Here is a 26,714-nt window from a genome sequence, read left to right as displayed (position 1 = left end):
GCACATTTATTGTTTGGTATTTGATATATGTTTTATGTGTGTGCAGCTTAGTGCATCGATTGTCCCTTGCACATGTTTGCTTATTTATTTTATGTGTGTATGTTTAATGTGTTATACAGCATTTGTATAACCAAGACACCTACTCCAGTAGTGAACGATTGTAGGCTCAGCTAGAAGGTTAAAAATCAATTTGCAGAAATTGTGAATATAGCTCCAGTGATTAATTTATGTAATCATTGGATAACTAACAATACAATCATCCATTCCCGCATCACACCACTTTTTGTTTACACATTGCTGACCTTTATTCAGCCTCTTTCTGTTTGTATCTGACCTTTATTCTTCCCCTTTCGGCTCATTGCTGACCATTATACTGCCTCTTTCTGCACGTTGCTGACCTTTATTTTGTCTTTCTGCTAATTTCTTGCCTTTATTTTGCCTCTTGCTGCTGGTTTCAGGTCTCTATTTAGCCTCTTTCCGCTCATTTATCACCTTTATTTTGCCTTTTGCTACTCGTTTCTCATCTCTATTTTGTCTATTTCTGCTTGTTTCTGTTCGTTGCTGGACTCTATTTTGCCTCTTTCTGCTTGTTTCTGACCTTTATCTTCCCTCTTTTTGCTTGTTTCTGACCTTTATTCTGCCTCTTGCTGCTCTTTTCTGACCTCTATTTTGCCTCTTTCTGGTCGTTTCTGTTTTTTATTTTGCCTATTTCTACTTGTCTCTCACCTTTATCTTGCCCCTTTCTAATCGTTGCTGACCTTTATTCAGCCTCTTTCTGCTAGCTTCTGGCCTTTATTTTGTCTCTTTCTGCTCCTTGCTGACCTTTATTCTGCCTCTTTCTCCTTGTGTCTGACTTTTATTTTGCCTCTTTCTGCTCATTTCTCACCTGTGTATTGCCTCTTTCTACTCATTGCTGACCTTATCCTGCTTCTTTCTGCTTGTTTCTCACCTTTATCTTGCCTTTTCCTGCTGGTTTCTGACCTATATTTTTCCTCTTTCTGTTTGTTTCTGACCTTTATTTTGTTTCTTTATCCTCGTTTGTTACCTTTATTTTGCCTCTTTCTGCTCGTGGCTGACCTTTATTTTGCCTCTTTCTGCTGGTTTTTGACCTTTATTCTGCCTCTTTCTGCCCATTTTGACCATTATTTCGCCTCTTTCTGCTTTCTTTTTCCAGGACTGCAGGGGACCTTGAATGCTCCTGCGGTCCCATCGGACCCTGCCTCCCGCGGCAGCTGGCATTGCTCTTACAGACTGGGAGCTGCTAAACATGCAGCTCCCTGTCTGTGAGAGAAATTCTTTCGTCTGTTTCCCTGTCTGCTTGACGGTGGGCTGGGAAATAAAGGAAAACTCCACTCTCAGCAAGCTGGAGTGGTTTCATTGCTCGCGCTTGTTGGAACATAATTTAAGTTTTCACTGACTTGGCGGGAGCTTTCAAAACTCCCTCCAAGTCAGAGCAAACAGCTGCGTCCCGGAGGTGGCGATCCCCAAGGCATGTATGGCTCCAGGAAGTGGGGGGGGGGGGGGGGGAGGGGGGGACGTGTGGAGCCTTTCGTTTGCACGGGCTGCCCAGGGAATGTGGTGGTCCCCAAAGCCAAGAACGGCAAGGGAGATGTGGAGGGGCGTGTGGCCTCCCTCCTTCTTAAAAAAGGTAAAGCCCCGGGGAGGTGGAGGTCCCTGGGGCTTTTAGAATCCCAGTAGGGGGTCTGTGTGGCCACCCTCTTTAATTAAAAATAAATAAATACAAACAAATCCCCGGGGGGGTGGTGTCCGCATGCCACACCCATTATTTATATTTTTTATCCCCTGGGAGTGGTGGTCCCAGGGGCTCAAAGAACCTAAACTTTTTATGAAATGCCCACAGGACCTGGCCAACCCGGGACCCTTTGGAAAACAAGCGTGGGAGCCCTCGCTCTTTCCCTCACTCTTTATTTTTATTTTTTTGCTGCGAATTTGCGGATATCACAAATTTGCAGCAATTAAATATTTATTTATTTTATACTATGTTGTCCTACAGGTTCCCTCTCGTACCCCCATACTAAGGCTTGGGTGTCAGGGTATTCCTACCCTACCCCATTTGCTTTTCATCACGTTTTCTTTTGAGACTCTGTCGAAACCAGTCCCAAGATGGCTGCCAACACTTCCTGGTTGAAGTGTTGGCAGTCAATCAGAGCTCTGCTTTTCCCTGCACAAGTTTGTTATTATTTGCGTAGTTGCCACAATTGCGGATATCCTTCTTTTTTCCCTTAAATTTCTCAACAACTACTGAACAAATTTACACTGGATAGATAACTTGATCTACGAACCAAAATCTTCCATCATGCCAACTTTGGTGTAAATCTGTCAAGTGATTTGGTCTGTAGTCGTGTTCAGAGTTCTTATGGGAAGTAACATGGGAAACAAACTTTTTTTAACCTCCTCCCCCTTTTTCTTGGCCCCCGCTACATGGATCACCCTGCACCTTTCCATGCCCACCAAGAATCACTGGCACACTTTTTGGGGAAAATTCATAAAACGGCACCAAAGATATAGTCAAAAACGTTACTCCTCTGGAAACATGGCCCTAACTATAACTACTAACTGGTTAACACCAGTAGGTAATATATATAAACACAGTATTATTCCCGTTTGTGGTGTTCCTGTGCCACCCCTTTTGTGTTATTGGTAGACAGAATGCATTTTTTCTCAATAATGGTCAGTTGCACCCAAAATTGACAATTGCAGTAAAGCATTGCTTTCTTTTCGGAAGATTCCTCCATAACGTTGTCAGTAATCAGTAAATATGTGGGTTTGCTTACTAAGTTATGAACATGTATGTTTAGTTATGTAAGATTTACAGCAAGAACTGTAATTCATGCTAACAGCTAAGTACAAGCCTCCATTTTCGATTGGGATGGTGTTGTTTTGGCCTGCAGACAGACTGTTGAATATAGTTCAAAACGATTAAAAAATGACGTCCGGAAGCTGGCTGTTTACTGATTCAGTTTGAGGAGAGGCATACGATAGAGTTGCAGGAGGACAGTATCTTAGAGCTGTCTCAAGAGACACTACGTAGCTCATCTACCATACTGAAATGGTATTGTTGGCGCAGACAGCCTAAGCTGTCGTTGTACTTAAAAAATCTGTTTCCATATAAAATAATCATCATCATATCAGTATCACCAGCACAAAGTTCATGAATCAAAAATAAAAAAAATTAAAATACCATTATTGTAAACACCCAGGAAATAGTACAGTAGCATTCACCTTTAAACTACTTGCATAATGTTATTGTAAATGCAAAACAATAAGATGACCTAATAAATTCCTCCTTTCTTTCCACGTGTCCTGTCTTTTTTTTCCTATTTAGACCCGCTGATCATTCATTACTACATTCATACTGTATACGAACACTGAAACATCCATTTAATCAGACGAACGAAAGGTAGGGCTCATTCTCTGAAAACTGTCAGATACAGCAAATCTGCAGATGTTTGTTTAACTGGTTCCATTTGTCATTTAACATTTTTTTCATTTTGGTTTTGACTCAAGTTGGGCGCATTGCATTAACCCATTTGTTAGCTAAGTGATGAAGGTGCATTCGTGAAGGTCCATTTTTGAAGCATCCATAAAAACCTGGTTATTGAGCCTCAAATTAGTTTTTTAAAAAATCAGATCAATGCTTCTTAAGAATATACTTTCTGGGGTCTATTTACATTTCATCCATTATATGTTTATACGTATACGTCCTGCCAGCATCTAATCTAGTTTGGTTACTTTGACAACATATGTGCCAGTGTCCAATTATCTCCTGGGCATTTCAAAAGGATGGAAATCAAGACAGAAAACACAGAGTAATTTAGATGAGTGTAGTGGCAGCGTTGGCCCATCTTTACCCACCGATTCATCTTGACGTTTAGGTCTAGTAAGACTTTTTGGGGAAACCCCAGCTCCCTGAAAGTTATATCTGAAGTCCACCTGCTGTAATTCCCTGTGTGTTTTGGGTTAGTGGAAGGTTGTGCCATCGAACCAACGTCTGAAAACAACAGGAATTAAGATAATTGCTTTAACCCCCATCCCCATCTCCTTTTTTTTTCCAGAAACATTTTTGTTAAATGTATATATTTCTTTTTTTAAAATTTTTTATTTATGGTTTTTATACATATACATACAATGCACGGTGATTCTGTCATATGGGCAACCATCCTGTGCGGTGCAAGGTACATGGTAAACATTATTCGGATGGTGCCCCTTTTCTGGTTATACAATAACGGTAAACTAGAAAGGAGGAGAGGAAAGTGTGAATAAGTAAAGAGAGCGAGAGTATCCTGTAGACAAAGCGCTCCACTGTAAAATAAAGAGGGATTTTGCTTCGATCACGACGGCTTTGTCGCGTACTGAACTCCCCACAGAGGGAGAAAGAGAGCTGTTAGACCTTCTCCTAACCACTGCAGTCAAGTTAGTACTCACGAACTGGAAGCACACCTCATAAGCATCCCCATCTCCTTTTAAGAAGTTATGAAAGTTAAAGAACAATCAACTATACGGGTTGGCTTCACAACGCAGCCGTCTGCAGACTTATTGCTACCAAAACTGCAGAACTGGGGTTCTGAACCTTTTGACTCCTGTGGACCCCCACGTAATCAATATTGGAATCTGTGTACCACCACTGAACCATTTTTAGAATCGTGCCTCCACCCCTTCTGAGTCATTACTGGAAGCCAGTAGACCCTGGCTTAAGCGAATTTGATGATTTAAACCTCACAATACACAAACATCCAGAAAAAAGTATTCATCAAACAAATAGACAAAAGATGAAATATTTTATTTAATTTACATATATATATATATATATATATATATGAAACATAAAATTTGTAATTTTAATGGAAAAGTAGGGGCTTTTCTAAATGCAACTGAAGCCAGACATCTTCCATACTATATTGTCTTTGATGCATGTGCACTGCTCCCTTGAATCTAGCTGAGGACGCCAACTTAATTTTTAGCCTCCAATGAAAAGTTTCTTCACATTTACTGAATATTTAAAAATGTTCCATTTTGCACCTTCATTTATGTACTTCCATCTTTATTTCTGTACTCTTTATTAATTTTTCATCTTCTAAGCAGTTGGGGACCCCAAGTAGGTGCCGTGAACCCACAGTGGTGCGTACATCACTGGTTAAGATCAACTGCTGTATAATGTAGATCGCGTGGACTTTGGCTTCACTCAGATTAGTGCTTTCTGTCACCTAGCTCTATTGGCTTTTTGGTGTATCATTCGACTCCTATAATGTGCTTGCTTTGAAAACATGAGGGACAGTTTTTCTGTGAACAGTACACTGAATGATGACACATTACATTATTTGTCTCATAAATGCATTGTATACATAAAGTAGTCATTTTTGGGGGGTTTTCTCTGCACAATTTAAAAAACATGTTTTAGACAGAATGCAATTTGTGTTGGCCATACGTTGGCTTGTGTTTTTTATGCCTTTTAATGCCTTGATGATAAGCATGGTCAACCTAGATAAAACGATCTATTTTTGGGAAAATTGCACTCACTATAAAAAGTCCTAGAGTTTCTATCTATCATTTCTTCCCATTAAAGCGGGTGAGGCTGTATCGAGTATTATATTATCTTATTATACCCAGGCTTTATTTAATTTGGAGAATGGTAATAGAGGCAAATGCAGTGGTATGCCACCCCCGAAATAAACAGTTATCCCATATATTATTATTGTATTAATCCTATATTGTGTTTTCTATTATCTTGATTATATAAAACTTTTCAAATATTGTGGCTATCAGTAGTAATTTTTTCACCTACGTTAATATAATCTCTTAAACTACTTAGCTGGTTTCCTTTCTTCAATAGATTTCGAAATTGAGCATTCACGATGCCAATAAATTGATCAGAATTTGTAATACTTCCAGTGAAATCTGCCTACTTTTATTTTATAATAAAAATGCAAAGCACTTGAAGAATAACATTTTGCCCACAAATAATGGGCTTAGTCCTGGCACAGTGGACTTGTGCCTATGTTGGTAGTAAATTTCTCTGACATTTTTGGATTTCACACGTTTTCTTAGTAAGCTAGAAATGTCAGAGTTTCCCAGGAAGGATTACGGAATTCTACAATAATTCAACGTGAAGACATTTTCACTTTTGTAGATGCTGCAGAAATCCGTTTAAACCTCCATAAACATGCTGTCCAAGTACATTTGTACCTGCTAACTTTTTATTTTCTTTGGTAGGGTGGTGGCGATTTGTTTTAAATTCTTTGTGGAAAAGACAATCCCCTGTACAAGCCAGTTAAAAGGGATGTTTCTTTCCCCTTCTCACCCTTGCTGGATCTTTACATCAGCCATTTGTCTTCGTAACTGTCCAACAATGTCATGGTGGAAATGTCTCTAGCAACCGATAGTATACACTCAGAAACTGATGGGTTTATGGGTGTACACCTACTCAGAAAGTTTTGCAGCGTGAATCTTTCTGGATTCACTAGGCTGTGCATTATTCCACCATCTAGTGGTTGGGTCCGTAATTGTAGTCTTTTTTCTCTCTCTCTCTTTTTTTTTTTTTCAAGGCCCAGTTGGGCGTTGACATACCACCATTTGGTGTCCCTTGTGACGTCGACGTGCTTCCTCCAGAACCTCCCTCCTTTGGTAGCCATCTTCAGATTCTTTTTTCCGCTGTTTGGTCTGGATCGTTAGAAGAGTTCCAGAGATTTGGAGGAAGAATCAACGGAAATTTGTTGAAAATCGATAAAATCACAGTTTTTCATCACACCAGACTACAGGTCAGGTAACCGGGACTACGAAGGAGCAGAATTTCTCACAAGATCTCGACGTTCACCCGAGAATGCGCACACAGGGGACTCCCTGAGTGCAGGAATGGACAAAACTCCCTGCAAGTTTTGCACCAATTGCCATCACAAATATGCGACGCCGAACAAGCTGCCGATATGGAGAGGAAGAAGAGGAGGCTCGAGGCCGAAATGGTGAGCATCCTGCAGCGGAAAAAGGACTTTGACTAAAAGATGAGCCAGTACACTATCCCGCCGAAGCCCGAGGCCAAGGTCTAAAGGGTCTACGTAGACCCTGAACCACCCAAACGCCTGAACCGGTCGAAGTACAGGAGGAAGAGGCTTCCTGTTACTTCGAGGGAGAAGGCGAGGAGGAACAGCAAACCTACCAGGACTCGATGTCTTCGGAGGTGCAAGACTTAGAGTGGCATGACCTCGACGCCGAAATACTGGAAGAAGGAGTAGTCACATACCCTTCGTGGCTTTCACCACCAGACGATATAGGAATCTATAATATGGTGGTCAAAAATGTTGCAGAGACATATGGAGTGAATTTGGAGGAGGAGAAACCCAAGGCTTGTTTTCTCCTGCAGACTCTTTTACCTACACAAACAAGGAGTCAATTCCTGCCCATGCTCCCTAGTGAGCTGGATCAGGGCAGAGAGGCTTTCAGGGAGCCAGCTGTATGTAAGTCAGTGACCCCGAGAACAGAAAGGAAGTAAAAGCACTCCTCAAAGGACCATGCATGCATTCAGGGATCAGTGCCAGTGGATTCAATAATTACTGCAACAGCTGGGAAAGAGCCAATGTGCCCACAAATGCCAGACCTCCTCCTGACAAGGAGAGTAGAAGAATGAACCTCACGGGGAGGAAAGTAGAACGGAGTGTGGCGATTCAGTGGCACATCGCCAACTCAAATGCCCTAATCGACAGACACACATACTAGCACTGGGAGGAAGTGGGGTAACTCCTTAAGCACCTACCGGATCAGTACCAGCAAAGGCTACCCCACCTAGTAGAGGAAGAGAAAAACATGGCGAACACATGTTTAAAGTCGGCCTAGGACGCGGCGGAGATGTCCAGCAGGCAGATGATGATTGGGGTGATAGAGAGAAGGTACGCATGGCTTAGGATTTCAGGCTTCAAGCCTGAGGTACAGAACAACATCCTGAACACACCCTTCAACGGAGAACAACGTTTTGGGACACCAGTTGACGAAAAGTTAACTCAACTCAAAAAAGACAACAAAACTGCAAGGTCCATGGGAGCACTACAGTTCAGAGGGATGAGAAGGGGTACACCCTCAAGAAGTCCAAATGGTAGGGGAGGCAATCAACCGAGTACCTCGCACCAAACCTTCCAACAAGGTTATCAGGGAAACGGCCAGGGCCAGCAGCAGCAGAACTGGCAGTACCAGCCACAAGGCCAGTCCTTTCGAGGTCGCTCAAACGGACAAGGACAGGCACGGAGAGAAGGTCAACTACCCACCTCCAAGTGACTTCGCCGAACGGCAAACACCCATCTAGATGTCACCTCTAGGGGGGCATCGAAAGAGAAGAAAAGTCCAAAAACTGATTTCACAAAACAGACAGTTCCCCAAACATATAACACCAGTAGGAGGCAGAATAAGGAACTTCCTCCAGGAATGGAAGAAGGTCACAACAGACAAATGGATATTAAACATCATACAATATGGCTACTTTATAGAGCTAGAAAAACAACCTCCAAACAAGAGGCCAAACAACTAGGCGCTCTCTGCAAAATAACTTTCACTCTTGCTAATAGAGGCACAGGAACTGCTCAACAGGGAGGCAATAGAGATAGCGCCGTACAAGGAAAGAAACAAGGGGGTTTATTCCAACTACTTCCTCGTACCAAAAGTGGACGAAACGCTTAGGCCTATTCTGGATCCAAGGTTCTTAAAAAAAGTTCATAAGAACACAAAGATTCAAAATGACATCTCTGCAAGAAGTAATACCCCAGGTACAGGAAAGGGATTACATGGCAACTATAGACTTAAAGGACGCGTACTTACACATCCCCATCAACAAAAAACTAAACGCCTACTAAGATTTGTGAACAACAAGACTCACTACCAGTTCACAGTGCTCACATTTGGATTCAAATCAGCTCCAAGGGTGTTAAGAAAATGCCTAGCAGCATTAGCAGCACACCTGAGGAGGCAAGGAATACATGTATACCCCTACCTCAACGACTGGCTCGTAAAAGCAAGCTCCTACAGCCAGTGCAAACAACACATCCAGCAGGTGATACAAATTCTAATCCAACTGGGTTTTTCAATCCATTGGGGGAAGTCTTCAATAGAACTGGAAAAGGTGAAGATATTCTTAGGGGCAGAGATCAACACCATACAGGGCAAGGTGTTCCCCAGCACAAAGAGAACTTTGGCAATACTGAAGAAGACACGTCTTTACCGCAAGGGGCAAGCTCTGACAGCGAGGTCAGTGAGCAAGCTAATGGGAATGATGGAGTCATGCATACACTTGGTCCCAAATATTCACCTACACATGAGACCGTTCCAGGAATGGACACCGCAGCAATGGTCACATGCAACAGGGAGTTGGGAAGGTCTAGTGGTTGTCACACATGGAGTGCATCAGGAAATAGTGTGGTGGAACAAGGAAAACATATTGCAGGGAAACCATTCACACAGCCAACTCAAACAGTGACCATCACAACAGATGCCTCCCAGCAGGGGTGGGGGGCGGACATGAACAAACTCAAGGAGAGGGGGTTATGGTCACAGCAGGATGCGGTCAAAGACATCAACTACCTAGAGCTAAAAACAGTGTTACTAGCCTTGAAAGCCTTTCAAAAGGAGCTATACGGAAACAGGGTGTTGATCCAAACAGACAACACAACCACCATGTTCTACATCAACAAATAAGGAGGAACACAATCTGTGGCACTATCAGGGCTACCACAGATAATATGGACATGGGCCATTCCACTAAGAATAGACCTGCTGGTAATACATCTCCCAGGGAAGGACAATGTAGAAGCAGACAGACTCAGCAGGCAAACATCAGCCTCCCACGAATGGGAGCTCAACCACAGGAAATAGAGGAACTATTTCGGAAATGGGGCACACCGCAAATAGACCTATTTGCAACACACCGAAATGCAAAATGCCAACACTTCGCATCCAGACAACCAGACCATCGGTCCAAAGGGAATGCGCTATGGATAAGTTGGTCAAAGACATTTGCATACGCTTTTTCCCTGATGCCACTGATACACAGGGTACTCAACAAATGCAGGATGAGCAACATGAGACTAATACTTATAGCACCTCAGTGGGCCAGATAGTCCTGGCTCTCACAAATAGTAGAAATGGCACAAGCACACAGACAAAGAGAAAGGGCCTGTTAGCAATGCAGAACGGAATGGTGCTACACCCAGAGCCAGAGAGCCTCAGCCTTGCAGCATGGCTCCTGCAGACCTAGAATTTGTACACCTCAAACTACCAGCAAGCTCAAGGGCTGTGCTCAGGGAGGCAAGGAGACCTACCACAAGAAAATGCTACTTAGCAAAGTGGCAAAGATTCTCCGAGTGGTGCATTAGGGAGAAACTACAAAGGGAAATTACAAAGAAATCAACAGCACTAAAAAACTTTACGCATCTACCACAAAGTAAACTATGCTACACATCCCTAAGGGTGCACTTAGCGGCAATAATGGCTTACACAAGAGAAGAAGCAGGAAAGTTTCTTCACCTCCCAAGTAGTAAAAATATTTCTAAAAGGGGCAAAGAGAATTGCACCTCCAAACAGAATGCCAGCACCAGCATGGAACCTAAACGTAGTGCTAACTCAATTGATGAAGGCACCATTTGAGCATATTCCCAAAGCTACACTGCACATGCTCACATGCCTTCCTAGTGGCTATCACATCGCTACGAAGGGTGAGGGAATTGCAAGCGCTAATACTTCGAGAGACCTACCTGCAAATACACAATGATAGGATTGTAATGAGAACAGACCCACATTTCATGCCAAAGGTGGTGTCATGGTTCCACATCAACCAGACAATTCAAATACCAGGTTTTTTTCCAAAAACCTACCACAAAAAGGGCGCTACACACACAGGACGCCAGGAGGGCAGTAATGCACTATATAGAAAGGACAAAGGAGTGCAGAAAGACAAAGCAGTTCTTTGTATCCTTTGCCAGCAGTTTTTTGCGACGACCAGTTACCTAAAATACCATTGCACAGTGGATTGCACAAACCATACAACTCTGCCACAAACAAGCAGGAAAACAGTTACAAGAAGCAGCTAATGCTCACCCAACAAGGAAGAAAGGAGCAACAATTGTGTCAATTCAAGACATTTGCCAAGCCGCAACATGGTCTTCAGTGCACATGTTCACTAAGCACTACTGTGTAGATATTCAAATGAACAAGGATGCGCTAGTGGGACAGAAGGTCTTACAACACATATTCAGTAACCAGAGCTCATCTTCCACCCAGCCACCACAATAACGATAAACCGCTACAAAGTCTATGCACAGCATAGTGAATCTAGAAAGATTCACGCTGCAAAATGTATCGTTTCTTACCTGTCGGTGTAGTTTTGCAGCTTGAAGACTTTCTTGATTCACTAGTGAGCCCACCCTCTTCCGCCAGAAAGATGAGACAAGAGGAAGAGGAGGAAAACAGGGAAAAGACTTTAAAAGGTTAAAGGAAGAGAAAGACTTACACAAGACAAGAAAAGAAAAATCCGAAGATTTATTTTATTTATTTATTTATTTAAACATTTGTAAAGCGCTACAAAGGCCCTTGGGCATCTCGGCGCTGATATCTGCTAAATTCAGCCCTAAAGGAGGATCTACTTATTGGTCAAATAACCAAGTTTTGAGTTGTTTCCGAAAGGACCACAAAGAAGGACTGTTCTTTATGATTAGCGGCAAAGAGTTCCAGAGCTTGGGTGCGGAAACAAGAAATCTTCTGTCACCCCATGAGACCAGTCTGGTACGGGGTACTTCCAGCTGGAAGAGATCAGAGGACCGCAGGGACCTAGTGGGCCGGTAGGGGATGAGTTGTTGAGTCAGAAAGGCCGGTCCCTGGTTGTGCAGTGCCTTATAGACAATGCACAGAGCCTTAAACTTAGCTCTGTTCCTAATGGTAAGCCAATGCAACTCTCTGATGGTGCTCGAGACTGATTGGAATTTGGGGATGTTACCCAGCAGTCGGGCAGCGGCATTTTGAACAGTCTGCATCTTGTTAAGGACTCTCTCTTGGGCATTCAAAAATAGGGCATTACAGTAGTCCAAGGTGGATAATACCAAGGACGTGATCAAGGTCTTGCCTGCTGAGGTAGGGAGAAAAGGGAGGATTTTTTTGATGATTCGTAGCTTATAAAATGCGGAGGAGGCAATCTGATTTGCATGGGGAAGAAAAGTAAGCCTGTCATCAACCATGACACCCAGGTTCCTTACCTTGTTGACTGGAGTAGGCGGTGAGCCCATGGACTGTGGCCACCAGCGAGAAGACCAATCTAGGGATAAGTGTCCAAAGATGACCACCTCGGACTTATCCGAGTTCAATTTGAGGCAGTTGGCGGCCATCCAACTTCCTATAGCCTGCATGCCCAGATTGAAGTTGTCAGTCACTTTTTGTCCGTCATTTCTGATGGCCAAGACCAACTGGGTATCGTCAGCATAGGAAGTAAGGCTCATCCCATGAGCTCTGATGGTGTTGGCAAGGTCCGACACGTATATATTAAAAAGTGTCGGACTCGGGGATGAGCCTTGGGGGACTCCGCATGGCAGGGACAGGGTGGTAGATTGAAAAGGCCCTATGGTGACCACCTGAGTCCTTCCGGCAAGGAAGGATGCCAGTAGGGCCTTGGCCTTATGCTTAATCCCCAGATCTTCGACACGGTCGATCAAAATCGCATGATTGACCGTGTCGAATGCTGCTGAAAGGTCCAGCAATATCAAGACCGCAGTGCCACCCGCATCACGAATGATTCGGATATCCTCTGTGGCCTTGATCAGGGCCGTCTCCGTCCCATGATGTTGGCGAAAACCAAACTGAGAATCATCCAATAAATGATGGTGTTCTATAAAGGCTGACAGTTGGGCATTCAAGGCCTTTTCGACAACTTTGGCCAAGATGGGCAAATTGGCAATCGGTCGATAGTTCTTGAGCTCAATCCTGTCTAAATTGGGTTTTTTTAGGAGTGGCTTCAGTAAAGTCTTTTTTAGGTCAGCGGGATAGACTCCAGTGGTAATCACAGTGTTACATATATTAGTAATTGCTGGAAGCAAAACTTCCAAAACTGGTAGCAATACTTTAAAAGGGCATGGGTCAAGGGCAGAGCCTGATTTAATAGGTGCCAAAAAATCCCTGACCTGAGTAATAGAGACCTCCCTAAACTGAGATAAAGAAGGACCAGTTGTGGAGGGATTCACCTTTTCAGAAGGAATATGTACATGCGCTTCTTCGGAGCTAGCAAAGACCGCATAAATATCATTAACTTTGTCGTAAAAGTAGTTGGCCAAAGCATCACAGAACAGTTGGGAGGAGGGAGGTTGAAGGTTAGGTAAACAACCAGCCAATTGTTTAGTTGTCTCAAACAATGCTTTATTTGAATTTTTAGAAAGTTCAATTTTTTCCGAGAAGTACTTCTTCTTAGCATCTAGGATCATATTTTTGTATATGGTAACCGAGTGCTTGTAAATTATTTTGGCCTCTTCAGAATAGTGCCTGCGCCAATTCCTTTCATTCTTCCGACACAGCTGCTTCTGTGTCCTTAGTGTATCCGAAAACCAAGGGGCAGATGGAATTAATCTGTTTCGAGAGCTTTGTTTTGACTGGACCAGACGAGTGGCAGCAGATGCAACCCATTCATTATATTGGGCAGTAGCAAGATTAGAATCAAGTGATAAAATCGGGCTAGTTTTAATCAGAGCTGATTGTAAGCTATTGCTGTCAATATTTTTCCAGTCCAGGAAGGTCTGACGGTTATTATCATTCTCCGTAGTTATTCCTGAGGGATGGCTGGTTAAAGTGGCCGTTATAACAAAGTGATCTGACCATATAATGGGGAAAATTGCAGAAACCCGAAGGTTGTCTAGATTGGAAAAAATACCATCCAGGATATGGCCACCTTCATGAGTTGGGGCTTTCACTAGTTGGGAAAGCCCGAATGTGGTTAGGCATGCCTGGAGGGCAACTGTGTCACTGTCTTCAGTTTTGTCGAAGTGAAAATTGAAGTCGCCTAGTATGGTTAATGATCCATCCAAGGCAGATACTTCAAGAATGTGACTGATGTCAGAAATGAAAGCCGACCTTTGTCCTGGTGGACGGTAAAGAAGGATACCTTTAAAATTTATGGAGGAAGTGAGTTTGATAGAGAATTGAAGAGCCTCACAAGACAAAAGCGGTATCTCGTCAGTTCTGACCACATATGTGTCCCGTGCAATTATGGCTATACCTCCCCCTCTCTGACGTTGTCTATCCAATCTATGGATTGAGAACCCATGGGGGACAGCAATAACCAAGTCCGGTTCCGAAGCATTGTCCAACCAGGTCTCAGTTAAAAACAAAATGTCTAATTGTTTTTCCTCCATGAGCTCAGCTATCTCATGTCGATGTTTACCCAGTGAGCGGACATTAATGAGAGCCATAAGATAGTCACTAAGAGTCTTATTGGGTTTCCGGTGAGGGAGGGTATGATAGGTTGCAATTACAGCATCACAGTTTGAGCATTGGTGAGCATTTCCCACCAATGAATGCGGGTCAAATGTGGAACATAGGGGATCCTGTGGCGGTCGGTAGCTCCTAAGTTGGCAGATGGTGACCAAAGGTAGGAGCTTCCGGAGGAAGCACGCCGATGTCACAAAGGACACCAAATGGTGGTATGTCGACACCCACCTGGGCTTAGAAAACAAAAAAAACAAGAAAAAGACTACAATTCCGCACCCAACCACTAGATGGCGGAATAATGCACAGCATAGTGAATCCAGAAAGTCTTCAAGCTGCAAAACTACACGGACAGGTAAGAAGCTATACGTTATCCCTGCTCTGGAATGCTCGCATCCAATCCATAGAAACAAGTTTGCTCACAAGTGATATTACACTATAGCAGTGTCATATTGATTGAATTTACAATCATACATTAATTTTCTCACAGACTTCTGACCTACACTTCATACATTTCGGCGTTTGTTCATCTATGTTCAATTTAGTGTTGCCGCATGCTTGATAACACTATTTGAATACAATATGCTATTGTTGGGGGCACTCAGTTTAAACATATTGCTCAGGAAAAGGTTAGTGCACAGACAGACCTTAAGAATGATTAAATTATCAGTATTGATTTTTCTTTTCATCAATCTTCATTTAGTTATTCATTACTTAATTCAATAACAGGAACACACATTACGTGCTTCTATTTATTACCTCTATTTGTCAGTCAGTATAGAGCTTTGTATAGGATAATAGGACATTGGTGACCAGTTTGTGTAGTTCATTAAACTTCCCCTTAATATATATATACCAATGCACTTTGAACATCTGATGTGTTTCACAGGCCTCTCTTGATGAAAATAAACCCTCCAAAATTCAGTCAGTACTAATATGTTATCACAGACTTGACCAATTAAAAAAATATATATATTTGGAGGGATTATTTTAATCAAGAGAGGTCCGTGAAAAACACATTCGATGTTCAAAGTGCATCACAAGCGTTCAAACATTTTGCATGAAACCTGAAAACAAGCGTTGGCTATGATGGAATTAAGTGATGAATAATTGAATGAAGATTAGATGGAAAGAAGAATGAAACTAATTCTTGATTATTTTCTGCGGATTATGCTCTCTTTATCTTGTGTAATCGTGTCTGCCTCTGATATTGAAATACTGTGCAAAAATAAATATATTAACATTATGTTGGGGACGATTAAGCAGAACTAGTATCAACAAACATAGGGGGTCATTAGGATCTCGGGCGGATCTCCACCGCCCGCATGGCGGTGGCGATCCGTCCGAGATCCGTCCCTGCCCGCCACCCATTTCACCCGCCATATTACTATGCCGGGGGGACCACGGCGGATGGAAAGACCATCCGCCGCTTCGGAGACTAAATGTAAATGTATTCTGTATCCCTGCAAAGCTCAGAGGTGAATTAGGATTACAGCCTACTCTTCTCAGATAAGAGCCTTTCCTTCCAGCTTGAATCTCTTATTACCCTTAATGAGATGTAAGTGGGCAGGATGGAGTCTGTGTGTCAATAAAGGTGCATTGAACCTACTAACCTACTCACACTGATGCTCTCAGCGGGCTTTTGGAAAGGGTGAAGAAACACGCACATTACTGGTCCTTGAAGCATCACAACTGCGATGAAGAAGGAAGAACAACCATTCTTCCAACAAGAAGAGTGGGTCATCTCCATACTTTGGAGTTAGTTTCATGCTCTGAGTAGATGGTGGGATTTGAGAAGCACTTGGTCGGGACATAATTCATTAATTTGCACCACATCACATGGTATTAGTAATCGACTGCCTGACAGACGTAGAGAGTTGGAGAACAAGCAAGAGGGGGAGGGAAATTGCACTCCCACAAAAGAAAGGACCTTATGACTATTATGAGAGTATTTCAGTTTTGTTCATGTAACAGCTCACCCAAACTGAATAATAAATCTTTGATTTTTAACCACACTGCTTTTCAAAAACGTTACAAATTCTGCCAAAGAAGTGTCCTGTGACATCCTAACTAGTCTTTATTAAACTATACTCTTTCAAATGATAATCAGCCACAGTCCATACTAACGACTACTTTAACAACTGCTCCCCGATCATCAACAGTTACACAGCTACAAAAACCGCTCCAAAGCAGGCCTATTGAATTAAAAATGGCAAGCTTAACGCCTGTACAGCTGACGGGATCACTTTATCGCTTGTATTACCTACACACCTACACGAACGACTGTTATTAATTTGACCAGAATGAAGCATAGAGTTTGTTTATTTATACATATCACTGCATGCAATTCCTTTACCTGAGCAGGGAGTAGTCCATAGGAAATCTGACCATTTAACTGGCCTTACATAACTAGCATTGGCAAAACCAATAGGTCTTGCCTATGCAAGAGTTATTCACTTTGGCAATGTGCTTTAGCCATGCTGTACAACAGTGTGGGTGCTATTCACCATGGCTTAAAGTTATTGACATAGAGGTGGGTGGGGTGGGGTTGATTGAAGTGAGGTAGATTGGGGTATAGTGGAATGGGGTAGAGTGAGTGGTGAGGTAGATGGGGGTAGAGTAAAGTGGGTTGGTCTGGGGTAGTGTGGAGTGGAGTAGATTGGGATGGATTAGATTAAGGTAGATTGTAGTGGAGTAGATTGGAGTAGGGTAGATTGTAGTAGAGCAGAAATGGGTATATATTGGGGTAGATTGGAGTGAGAGGGGTAGGTTGGAGTCAGGTAGATTGGAGGATTGTAGTAGGGTACATTGGAATGGAGTCCGGGTAGTTTGGAGTGGGGTAGATTGGCGTGGAATGGAGTGGGCTAGATTGGAATGTTGGGGGCTAGATTGGAATGTTGTGGGCTAGATTGGAGTATTGTGGGGCTAGATTGGAGTGTTGTTGCGGGGTAGATTGGACTGTTGTTGTGGGGTAGATTGGAATGTTGTGGGGTAGATTGGACTGTTATGAGGTATGTTGGACGTTGTTGTGGGGTAGATTGAGTGGTGTCTGGTAGATTAGAGTGGTGTGGGGTAGATGAGAGTGGTGTGGGGTAAATGAGTGGTGTAGGATAGATTAGGGTGGGGTAGATTAGCATGGGATGGAGTGGGGGTAGATTGAGGGACAGTGGGGTAGATTGGAGTGGCGTAGACAGGAGTGGGGTAGTTTGAATTGGGATACATTGGGGGTAGAGTGTGGTATATTGGAGTCAAGTGCGTGGATTGAGGTAGATTGGAGTAGGATAGATTACAGTGGAAAGGAGTAGATTGGAGTAGAGAGATTTATTAGGGTGGAGTAGGTTAGATTGGAGTAGGTAGATCGGAGTGGGATAGATTGGAGTGAGTAGTTTGAAGTGGGAAAAATTGAAGTAGATTTGAGTGGAGATAGATTGGAGTGAGGTAGATTCAGATGAGGTGGGGTAGATTGGAGTGGGATGAGTGGGATAGATTGGGTTAGAGTGGGATAGATTAGGGTGGGGTAGATTGGGGAGTGGTGGAGTGATTTAGACTGCAGTGGAGTGGGGTAGATTTGAGTTGAGTGGGATACATTGGAGCAAAGTGGAGTGGGGTAGATTTGGTTGGAGTGGAGCGTTGTAGAGTGGAGTAGGGTAGAGTGCAGTGAGGTAGAATTTGGTAGAGTGGAGTAGATTGCAGTGGAGTGGGGTAGATTGTGGTAGATTGGAATCTGGTAGGTTGCCGTAGTTTGGAGTGGGGTAGATTGTGGTGGAGTATGCTAGCTTTGACTGGAATGGGGGAGATTAGAGTTGTGAGGAGTTGCGTAGATTGCAGTGGAGTTTGAAGTGGGTGGAGTTGGGTAAGGTGGAATGGAGTGGGGGTACATTGTACTGGAGTAGATTGGAGTGTAGTGAGGTAGATTGGAGTGTAGTACATAGGGGTAGGGTGGAGTTGGGTAGATTGAAGTTGGGTGGTTTGAGGTAGATTGGAGTGGGGCAGATTAGAGCAGAGTTTCGTTTATTTGAATGGAGTGTGGTAGATTGGGGTGGAGTGGGGTTGATTAGGGTTTATTAAGTGGTGTGGGATAGATTGGAGTGGAGTAGACTGGGCGGAGTGGGGTAGAATTGATTATAGTGGAGTGGGGTAGATTGTAGTGGAGCGGGTAGATTGGGGTGGGGTATTTTGGGTTGAGTGGGGTAAATTGGGGTGGAGTGGGATAGATTGGAGTGGGGTTAAGTGTTGTGGAGTGCAGCAGGGTAGAGTAGAGTGGCGTGTTATGTTGTGGAGTGAGTGACGTTGAGTTGTGTGGTATTTCGTAAAGTGTCTTAGAGTGGAGGGGCGTAGAGTGGATTGACTGTCATAGAGCGAAGTGGAATGTCGTAGAATGGAAAGGCGTGGCATAGAGTGGAAGGGCATAGAGTGGAGTGGCATAGTGTGGAGTATTTATGGTGTGGTAGCGCACTGTCATTACAGACAACACATCTTCGATTGAAATTACCGTTACGTTTGCACCGAAATATGGTTTTAATGCGTACAAACGATAATGTGTGCAAATGTCATGTAGTGTATTGATGTGTTTTGATCGTATTCAAATGTTTGTTCCCACCACACTTCAGCATTACAAAAAGTGCTTAATTTGTACTAATTCTGTTATATTCTAAAACATCAGCACAGTTAATTTTTTTATGTGCTAAAAAAAATCCTATACCCTCTCCTCTCTCATGGATACTCAGCAGGATTGTAACATAAATTCTCTCACTTTGAAGTCCGAGAAAACACCACCAAGCTCCCTTGGAAGACCGAGTTTGACATTTGACCTCTGTCTTTAGATGCACAGCAAATGTGACAACATAAGAACAAGATTGAAATGCCTGTTTACAGAAAATGAGTTTGTGGAAGAATGCAGTAAACAAAGTTTGGGCAACAGGATGGACGAACTCAAGTTGAACAGCCTAAAACAAATAATGCCAGCAAATAGAAAGCCACAAAATGTGAGTTACAAACCACAAAGCCAATGATCGGCAAAGACTGAGTGCATTACCAGGGAAGCGTTCAGAATGCCCACATAAAGTCTTAAGCAAACCAGGCAGCTTCACTGTCGGCTTCTACCTAAAAGTTACGCCGGTGGGCAAAGTGAAGTGCACACAAGATGCATTGTGTGGGTCTTTTTGTTTTTCCCTGATTCACCTATGATCTTGATTAAGTAGAGGCACTTATTACAAGGCTAGGGGCTTGATGTATCAATTAAGTCTGCCTATTCTGTATCTTTGGGGAAATGCGTTGATATGTAAGGGCCACAGTCACAAATACCCTCAGCCACTGACAAGCTTGTTCCCATCACAGAATGCTATAAACAGGAATTTAAATGTTTATCAGTGGTCTGGACTCCATCTAGGTCAGGCTACTCTAACCAATAGCTCGCAAGCTACCTCTCGCGCCCCAGGTCTCCATAAGTAGCTCTCCTGTTTGTAGCCCTGCCTATTAAATTAGTAGCTTTTATGATTGGTGTAACAACATTTAAACGCATGTATTTGATATGTCTGTCTAATTTTAAAACTCATTAGCTTATATTTGAAGAACAATTGTTGAATTTCCAAACTATGTTTAACCCCTTGGGCGCGGCCACGATTCTGCACCTGTGCGGCCGTTTTTAAAAGTGGGCGGGTTCATGACGGCCCCCAGCCGTCATCAGCATACGAGCACCGTGATACATGACCACTGGGGGCCGTCATCAGCATGGAAGGGGTTAAGGCAAATAATTGTGATAAATTAGGCAGCCTCTGGGACACTTTTATTATTATTACCTAGGTGCCAGGGGCATTGCAGCTATGGCTGTTATGGATTACCCACGTATAGACATTTCACATTGACAACACTTTTTTTACATTAGTGCTGGCATATGTGCCTTGATGAACTGAGGCCATCACTGCTGGTAATGTATATTTACCGGCGGACTTGCGCAAAGAACCTAATTTGCTGTTGAGGTTGAAGACTGTTCTTTTCCAGAAGGCCTGGGGTGGGCTATAAATTTTCTGGGAAGTGTCTTTTCAGGTTTCCTGTGGTGCTTATCGGACAAACGCTTAGAGACCCCTGGGTTATAACGCGCTATACAAGTCGAAATAAATAAATAAATAAATAAATTATTTATAAAGTTTTATATAGCGCAAACTTGATCCCGAAGGATATCAGAGCGCTTTACAATGTGAAGCAAAGGTAACAAATCAGAACATTAGTCTAACATTGCACGGACCTTGTAAAGTAGAATTATGAGAGTCGGAGAGAAAAGACACTATATAGGGAGAGACATAGTAGCTCGTGATGATTTTCACTGAAGTTAAGTAGCTCTTATTGCAGAAAAGATTATGGACCCCTGATCTAGGTCTTCTAGCCCATTAGCCTTCCTTGAACTCAAACATTGACCTGATTTCCCTGCTGGTACAGCTGTGCATTCTTTTCTGGTCATGTGAATTCTCACAAGGAGGAGCTCGACAGGAGAGAAAACAATGCATGTTGCCCTTATGTCAGTTCCCAGGTTGTTTGATTAACTTATTGGCCTACTCCAGTCCTCAAGTGCTCTCTGTCTGACTGTGACCCAATCACCTGGGCAAAAAACTGCGAAGCCGAGCTGTGACTGAGAACTGGGGCACGACTTAAGAAGCTGTGCACTGGAGAAGATGTTGCCTTCAGGCCCCGCGGACCCCAGGCCCCGCGGACCCGTGGCCCCGCGGACCCGTCTTGTAATCCCTTGTGAATATAGTTTATACAATTAACACCTTGAGCGGTTAATTTGTTAACGTTTAAATCCACAATGAGAACAATTCATTAGCCTCTTCCGTGTGCGGACGGCCCCCGCCATCTGACGTCACAGTGGGCATGTGCGGAGGATGGCAGGGGGCTGTCCGAACCACGCACATGTGGAATTCTTCAGCACTGCGGGGGAATTCCGGCCGCAGCGAAGTGTTTAAGGGAAGTCCCAATATTGGGTAAGTAAAATGTCCTTTGAAATCTGGCAGAATTCTTGTAAAATACACTTCGCTGTGCACTTGTTTCAGTTTAATGTTCTGTAGCCGCCCTTTTGATGCAAATTAGCAATTTATTTGCTCACAGCACTCCTCTTTTTAGCACTGCTGTTAATTGACCATTTGCTAACAATATTCATTGAGTAAACTTTAAACCCGCTCCTTTCAACCATTGGCTTTCCCCGACCAGCCTCTTTCTGCAAGTGACTTGAGACTTTGCCAGGCACGTCTTGGCTATGCTTATTATCACACAGAGTATGTCCTGCTATATGTAGGAAAGAGAAAGAAAGGTAGGAGTTGTGTAATGTCAGAAGAAACAAGCACTGGCGTTGCCAATAGGTCTCGCAGTAGGAAAGTTGGAGCTATTAGTCTTGTAAATGACAAATATTTTATTTATGTGTTGGTTTTTAAACTAGCTAAATTGATAGTTGTGTCATTTACAATGCCAATAGTTATAACTTTCGCGAACGTGACACCTATAGCATTTTGAAATGCAACATGTTTTGTTTTTACATGACTTAGATGGCAGCTCTGGTCGTTAGGCCACATCTCTAGAGAGCACGAGAGTGCAGCAGGGGAGAGAAGCACAGAGAGGGAGCAGACATGGAATTCTTGAAGGGTTTGACAGTCATAGTTAAGAAGAAGGCTGTGTCGCAGACAGTGGTGCTGGTGACCTGCAGGGTGAATACTCCAGAATCGGCGTTCTTACGCAGAGTCGAGCATGCACCCACATTAGTAGACCTTTCATTCAAGACAGCATAACACGGTCTCATAGGGGCCGTATCATAATGATCTTTTCTGGTGCAGGGTAAGTAGAGCGCCTGTGCGACGAAAGTGAATTCTTTGAACCCAATATTTCTCGGAGTAGAGATTTATTTTCAGACAGAGCCCGACAGAAGCATTAGAGGGAAACCTTGCTCACTGTTTCCAAATTGAACTACATGCCCCTGGATGCGAGCATCACAAATGCACAGCAGGCTAGTGTTACACGCTGTGCTAGGCACTCAAATATCTGAAATCGCTCCCTCAGTTTAACGCAATAACTGTTGACAATGTGGAAGGGAAAAGATCTGCACCTGCTGCGGATATCACACTATCACCAGCACTATTAAGAAAAGCTAAAGAGGTCGAGCTTCTATTTGGAGTGCTCACTAAAAATATTTAATAAAGCCTGCTACAGTTAAAAAAAATTATAAATAGCTTTCTATGTGCAATGTAGCTACGTGATAATTTAAGTACGATGATTCAGTGCATTTTTGAGATGCAAATTAGTCCCCCATGCTTTGCATTGGAAGCAATCCACAGGAGACGTAGTCATACACAAAACAGAAAGAATTAGGAGGTGTGAGAGGAAATAGTTTCTTGGGTGGAGCAAAATCTCAACCTATATAATTTTGAAAGCATTGAGAACAATAGGTACTAAAGTCAGTAGCACGGTCAAGTTGGTCCAAAAACGTGTACGAAAATAAACTAGGCAAATCGAATGTTTCAATCCACCCGTTAAAGAAGCCACATGTGAGTCATGAAAAGGCTAGAATCATGGAGACCATTCAGTGGTTTACACCATGAGCAGCAATGATGACAGCAACATGAAAGGAAAAACAATTTGGACAAGTCTGCACCTGCACGGACATGAGGACGTTTAAACGCCATCCGCCATGAGGGATAAAGGAGTGTAACAGAGTTCACTCAGAAGTGTTAGGCATTAAAATATTCGCCCCATCACAACAAACCCACCGCTTCTGGGTATGGCTAATCACTGAAACGCTTATTTCCGTCAAGGCCACTCTCACCATGCGGCTGCCGGAGCTCAGAAGTAAAGTTAAGTGGCAGCATAGAGACGTATGCAAGAAAAGGCCTTACAGAAGAACAAGCAATATAAAGGGTTTCGTTTCACTACAGTGCTTTACAAAAACAAAAGCAGCCGGGAAACTGAAAGTACGGCCGGCCACCGGCCAGCCATGAATAATTAGGGGAGGAGAAGCCGCACAGCACACGCTGGGAGAAGCCCTTTGATGTGCTGTGCGGCCGTGAAAAAATGCAATAGGGAGGGAGGGAGGCTGATGCGCGTGCTTGTTTGGTCATGTGATTCACGTGCACTTAAAGAAAACCGCACGAACAAAACCCTTGGTTTGACGAGCATTTTGAGCACTTGAATTCTCGCTCCGCTCAATGCGCATGCGCGCATTGATAGGTCGCGAGACCTAAAAAGCCAGGAGAAGAAATTTCCTTCAGGACAAGAGCCCTCGTTCACCGTTAGGTGACATGCTTCATCATATGGTTTCCCTCCCCCGAGGGGAGAAGCTGAGGTGCTTTCTCAAGATGAGTGTATGGATAGTGGTGAAAGAGGGGCAGAGTGCAAAAAAGTGTGAGAGATTAAAAATGTCTCTGCGTCCACTAAATCTTTATTGGGTGGCTGCAGGGACACAGTTAAAAAGCAACAGGACTATGGATTAAACTAATATATCCCTACATATAGGTCAACATGTTTCTGCCATAGGTTGGTCCTCTAAAGAGATTTGGAGGCATTCATCAGAACCCTAGTTGGATAGTCTCTCTTCTTACGTGAAGAAAATATATGTAAATATATTGGCCACCACAGGAACCGGGCGGTCAGGTGTTCAACGACCCAAGTATCTTCAAAGGGGTTCGTCTACTCTTGAAAGTCAAATAACAACATTCAAAACTACATGTAAAGGCATAACAAAAATTGTGCTTAATTTCCTTGGTATAGGTTATGCTTACCTAAAATGCGATATGCCAAACCAACTCTCCATGCTCTTGGAACGTCTTAATGTGCCCAACTGTAAAGAACATAGATCATAGTGCCTATTTTTGTACATTTGTTTCCATGAATATTAAATCATAAACACAGGGAATTCATTGGAGGAAACCGCAATCTGTTCTGTTCTCTTTGAATAAACATGATTCATAACGAGGTCTCACAGAAACTAGTGGACCTGTTATTTATATGATATAATGCCTCTCATCCGAGATTGTATGTGTGTGTATACCTGCCCCAACATTCGATCAAGGGAAATAGGTGTGTGTAGAAAGCCTCCATTCTGCTGAAACATGTTTTACTCCACCCTTGTTGGTTGCTTTTTCCCATACCAAAATGACATCACTCCTCCCATGACTATTGTGTGCATTTTGCACTTTCTGGAATGTTCTGCATGTGTTTGAAAGGCTACCGTTTTGACAAATCAGATTGGCCAATACAATAATTTGTGAACTGGTTTCAGGACATTTTGGCAAATCGATTCCTGAGTGGAAGAAAATAAGGCAGAATCCAGTGTCCCGCAGGAGGCAGCTGAATCTATTGTGGATTATGGCCTTCCTCCTAAATATCCGCCCCTCCTAGCTATTGTATGTTGTTTTTGATGCCCGGGGCTGGCTCCTTCGCCTGTAACATTAGTTAAACAAGCATTGGAAATGCAATAGGTCTCGGATTTTTTTAGTTAGAGGTAATGGCATTGTAAATGTGTGAGAAGTTGGCCTGATGTATGATGTCCACAATTCTGTGGGCACCTTGTATCAGTACAAACAATGCCTTATGGTGGTGGTTGTAAAGTCAACCTTATAGACAAGCTATCCTAGGGGTAGCATGGACTAAGCAGTCTTACGCTAAATATATATATTTATTACCAGAATAATCCTCTGTACTCTTTATGAGGGCAGAGGCACAAGCGTTTAAACAAAAGCACAGTTAAGCATTCAAAAGTTGCACAATTTTGGATAGGCCCGGTGGCCACTCAAACCATATACTAAAATAGTGGTATAAGTACCACCTCTCGAACAATGGTAAGGCCTAGGGCATTGTGAATCGCTGGGACTACTCGGGACTAGCAGTGATGAAGTCGGGAGAGGCCCGCGGGACACGGGTGCAGTGCCTAAAGCACAAGCATATGCCAATGCAATGTCAATGGCGCGTAAAAGTTATCGAGTTACTGTTTTGGAAGTCTTCCGACTGGAATAGAATTACCACACTTTAAACTAGGACACTAGAGGTGTAAACCACTACAGAAACACCGGTGTTAGATCGTTACCTCACCCACAGGAAGCGGGTGCATAGGTGCCAAAGTGTGTCGAGTTTTGTCGTGTAGATCTATGGAGCCTGGAGATGAAGATGCTGCAGGCGGCCTGGAGAGAAGAGTCCGGTTGGATTCAAGGGTGGATCGAAGATGTAGAGTACCTGAAAGCAGAGGGGACAAAGTCTGGGTCACTAGCCAGTGACCAGGATGGAACCAGGAAGGAACCAGGCGATGTCGGGCGCAATCAGGTGGTTGTCGTGAAGCTTGACTCCGCTGCCACGTGGACTCTGGGGCATCGACGATGACCAGGAGTGGAGCACGAGCTGTCCCACGAAGGCTCTCGCTGTCGGCGGTGTCGGCTTCCGGATCGGACTTAACAGGCCTTGGCAAATGCAAACCACGCAGGATTGGAAGATCGCTTCTTACTCGGACCAGCAAGGTCAGAGCGGTGGCTCCTTTACAGGGGAGCGAGGGCAAGTCTGGAGCAACCAGACTAGCAGTGTAAATTTCAAGGTTCATCGGTTCTGGGGCCACTAGCCACGGGCAAGCGACCGGACCAACGCGTGGAGCAGGAAAATGCAAAAGGGCCCCACGCAGCACTCGATGAGTGTGGAGGGGAGATCTTCGGTGCACAAGCTGCTCGGGGATGGGGCTTCTCAAACCCCAATGCACAGCTTCGAGGGGGCCTCGGGAGCTGCACGGTCAGCACTTCGCATTCTTTTCAAGATGGCCGGCTCCACGCTTCACGTCGCCTCCACGGGTCTCCGATTCGCTGGGACTGTGGATCGGGCTGTTAGAAGTCAGGGAAGCTGGGTCTTGTCGATCTCTGTCGCTCGAGTTCCGGCGGGAACTGCAACAAAGCAAACCGTTGGGCGCTGAATGGTGCCTGTTTGCACAGGGTGGTCACTCCTTGACCACAAGGGAGATTCTTCAGTCTTCCACGTCGAGTGGGATGTTGAAGGGTCCAGAGTTCTGTATCAAAGTTTCGTTCAGGATAATCTAATGCTCCTGGGCACAGCTCCTACCTTTATTCCAAATCAAGGGTCTGGATTACCTGCTAGGTTCCTCCTATGGGTGGAACTCAGAAAGGGGGTGGTTACACCCCTTTCCCTTTGTCCAGTTTTGCGCCAGAGCTGGGGCTGGAGTGCCCCAGCACCGGTTTGAACTGGACTATGCATGGGAATCCTTGTGCTCCCCAGGCAGTGTCTAGTTTCAT

At 43.8% G+C, this 26,714-nt stretch overlaps 1 protein-coding gene across 6 annotated transcripts in view; it reads left to right on the top strand.

Moving 5' to 3' along the window:
• Positions 1-26,714, top strand: part of TFDP2 (transcription factor Dp-2) — a 631,051-nt gene that overhangs the window by 177,654 nt on the left and 426,683 nt on the right. For 3 of the 6 annotated variants that reach the window (XM_086943705.1, XM_086943703.1, XM_086943704.1), the window contains exon 4: positions 3,347-3,421. The exons of the other annotated variants lie outside the window; for them this stretch is intronic. In XM_086943705.1, coding sequence (XP_086799831.1) covers positions 3,347-3,421 — 75 coding nt within the window. The remainder of the gene's footprint in view (positions 1-3,346; positions 3,422-26,714) is intronic. 6 annotated transcript variants of the gene reach the window in all.

This window comes from Lissotriton vulgaris, chromosome 11 (genome assembly GCF_964263255.1).
Source record: "Lissotriton vulgaris chromosome 11, aLisVul1.2, whole genome shotgun sequence".
Classification (NCBI taxonomy): domain Eukaryota; kingdom Metazoa; phylum Chordata; class Amphibia; order Caudata; family Salamandridae; genus Lissotriton; species Lissotriton vulgaris.
The sequence above is the reverse complement of the archived record's forward strand: the minus strand, read 5'-3'. Positions and strand labels throughout refer to the sequence as shown.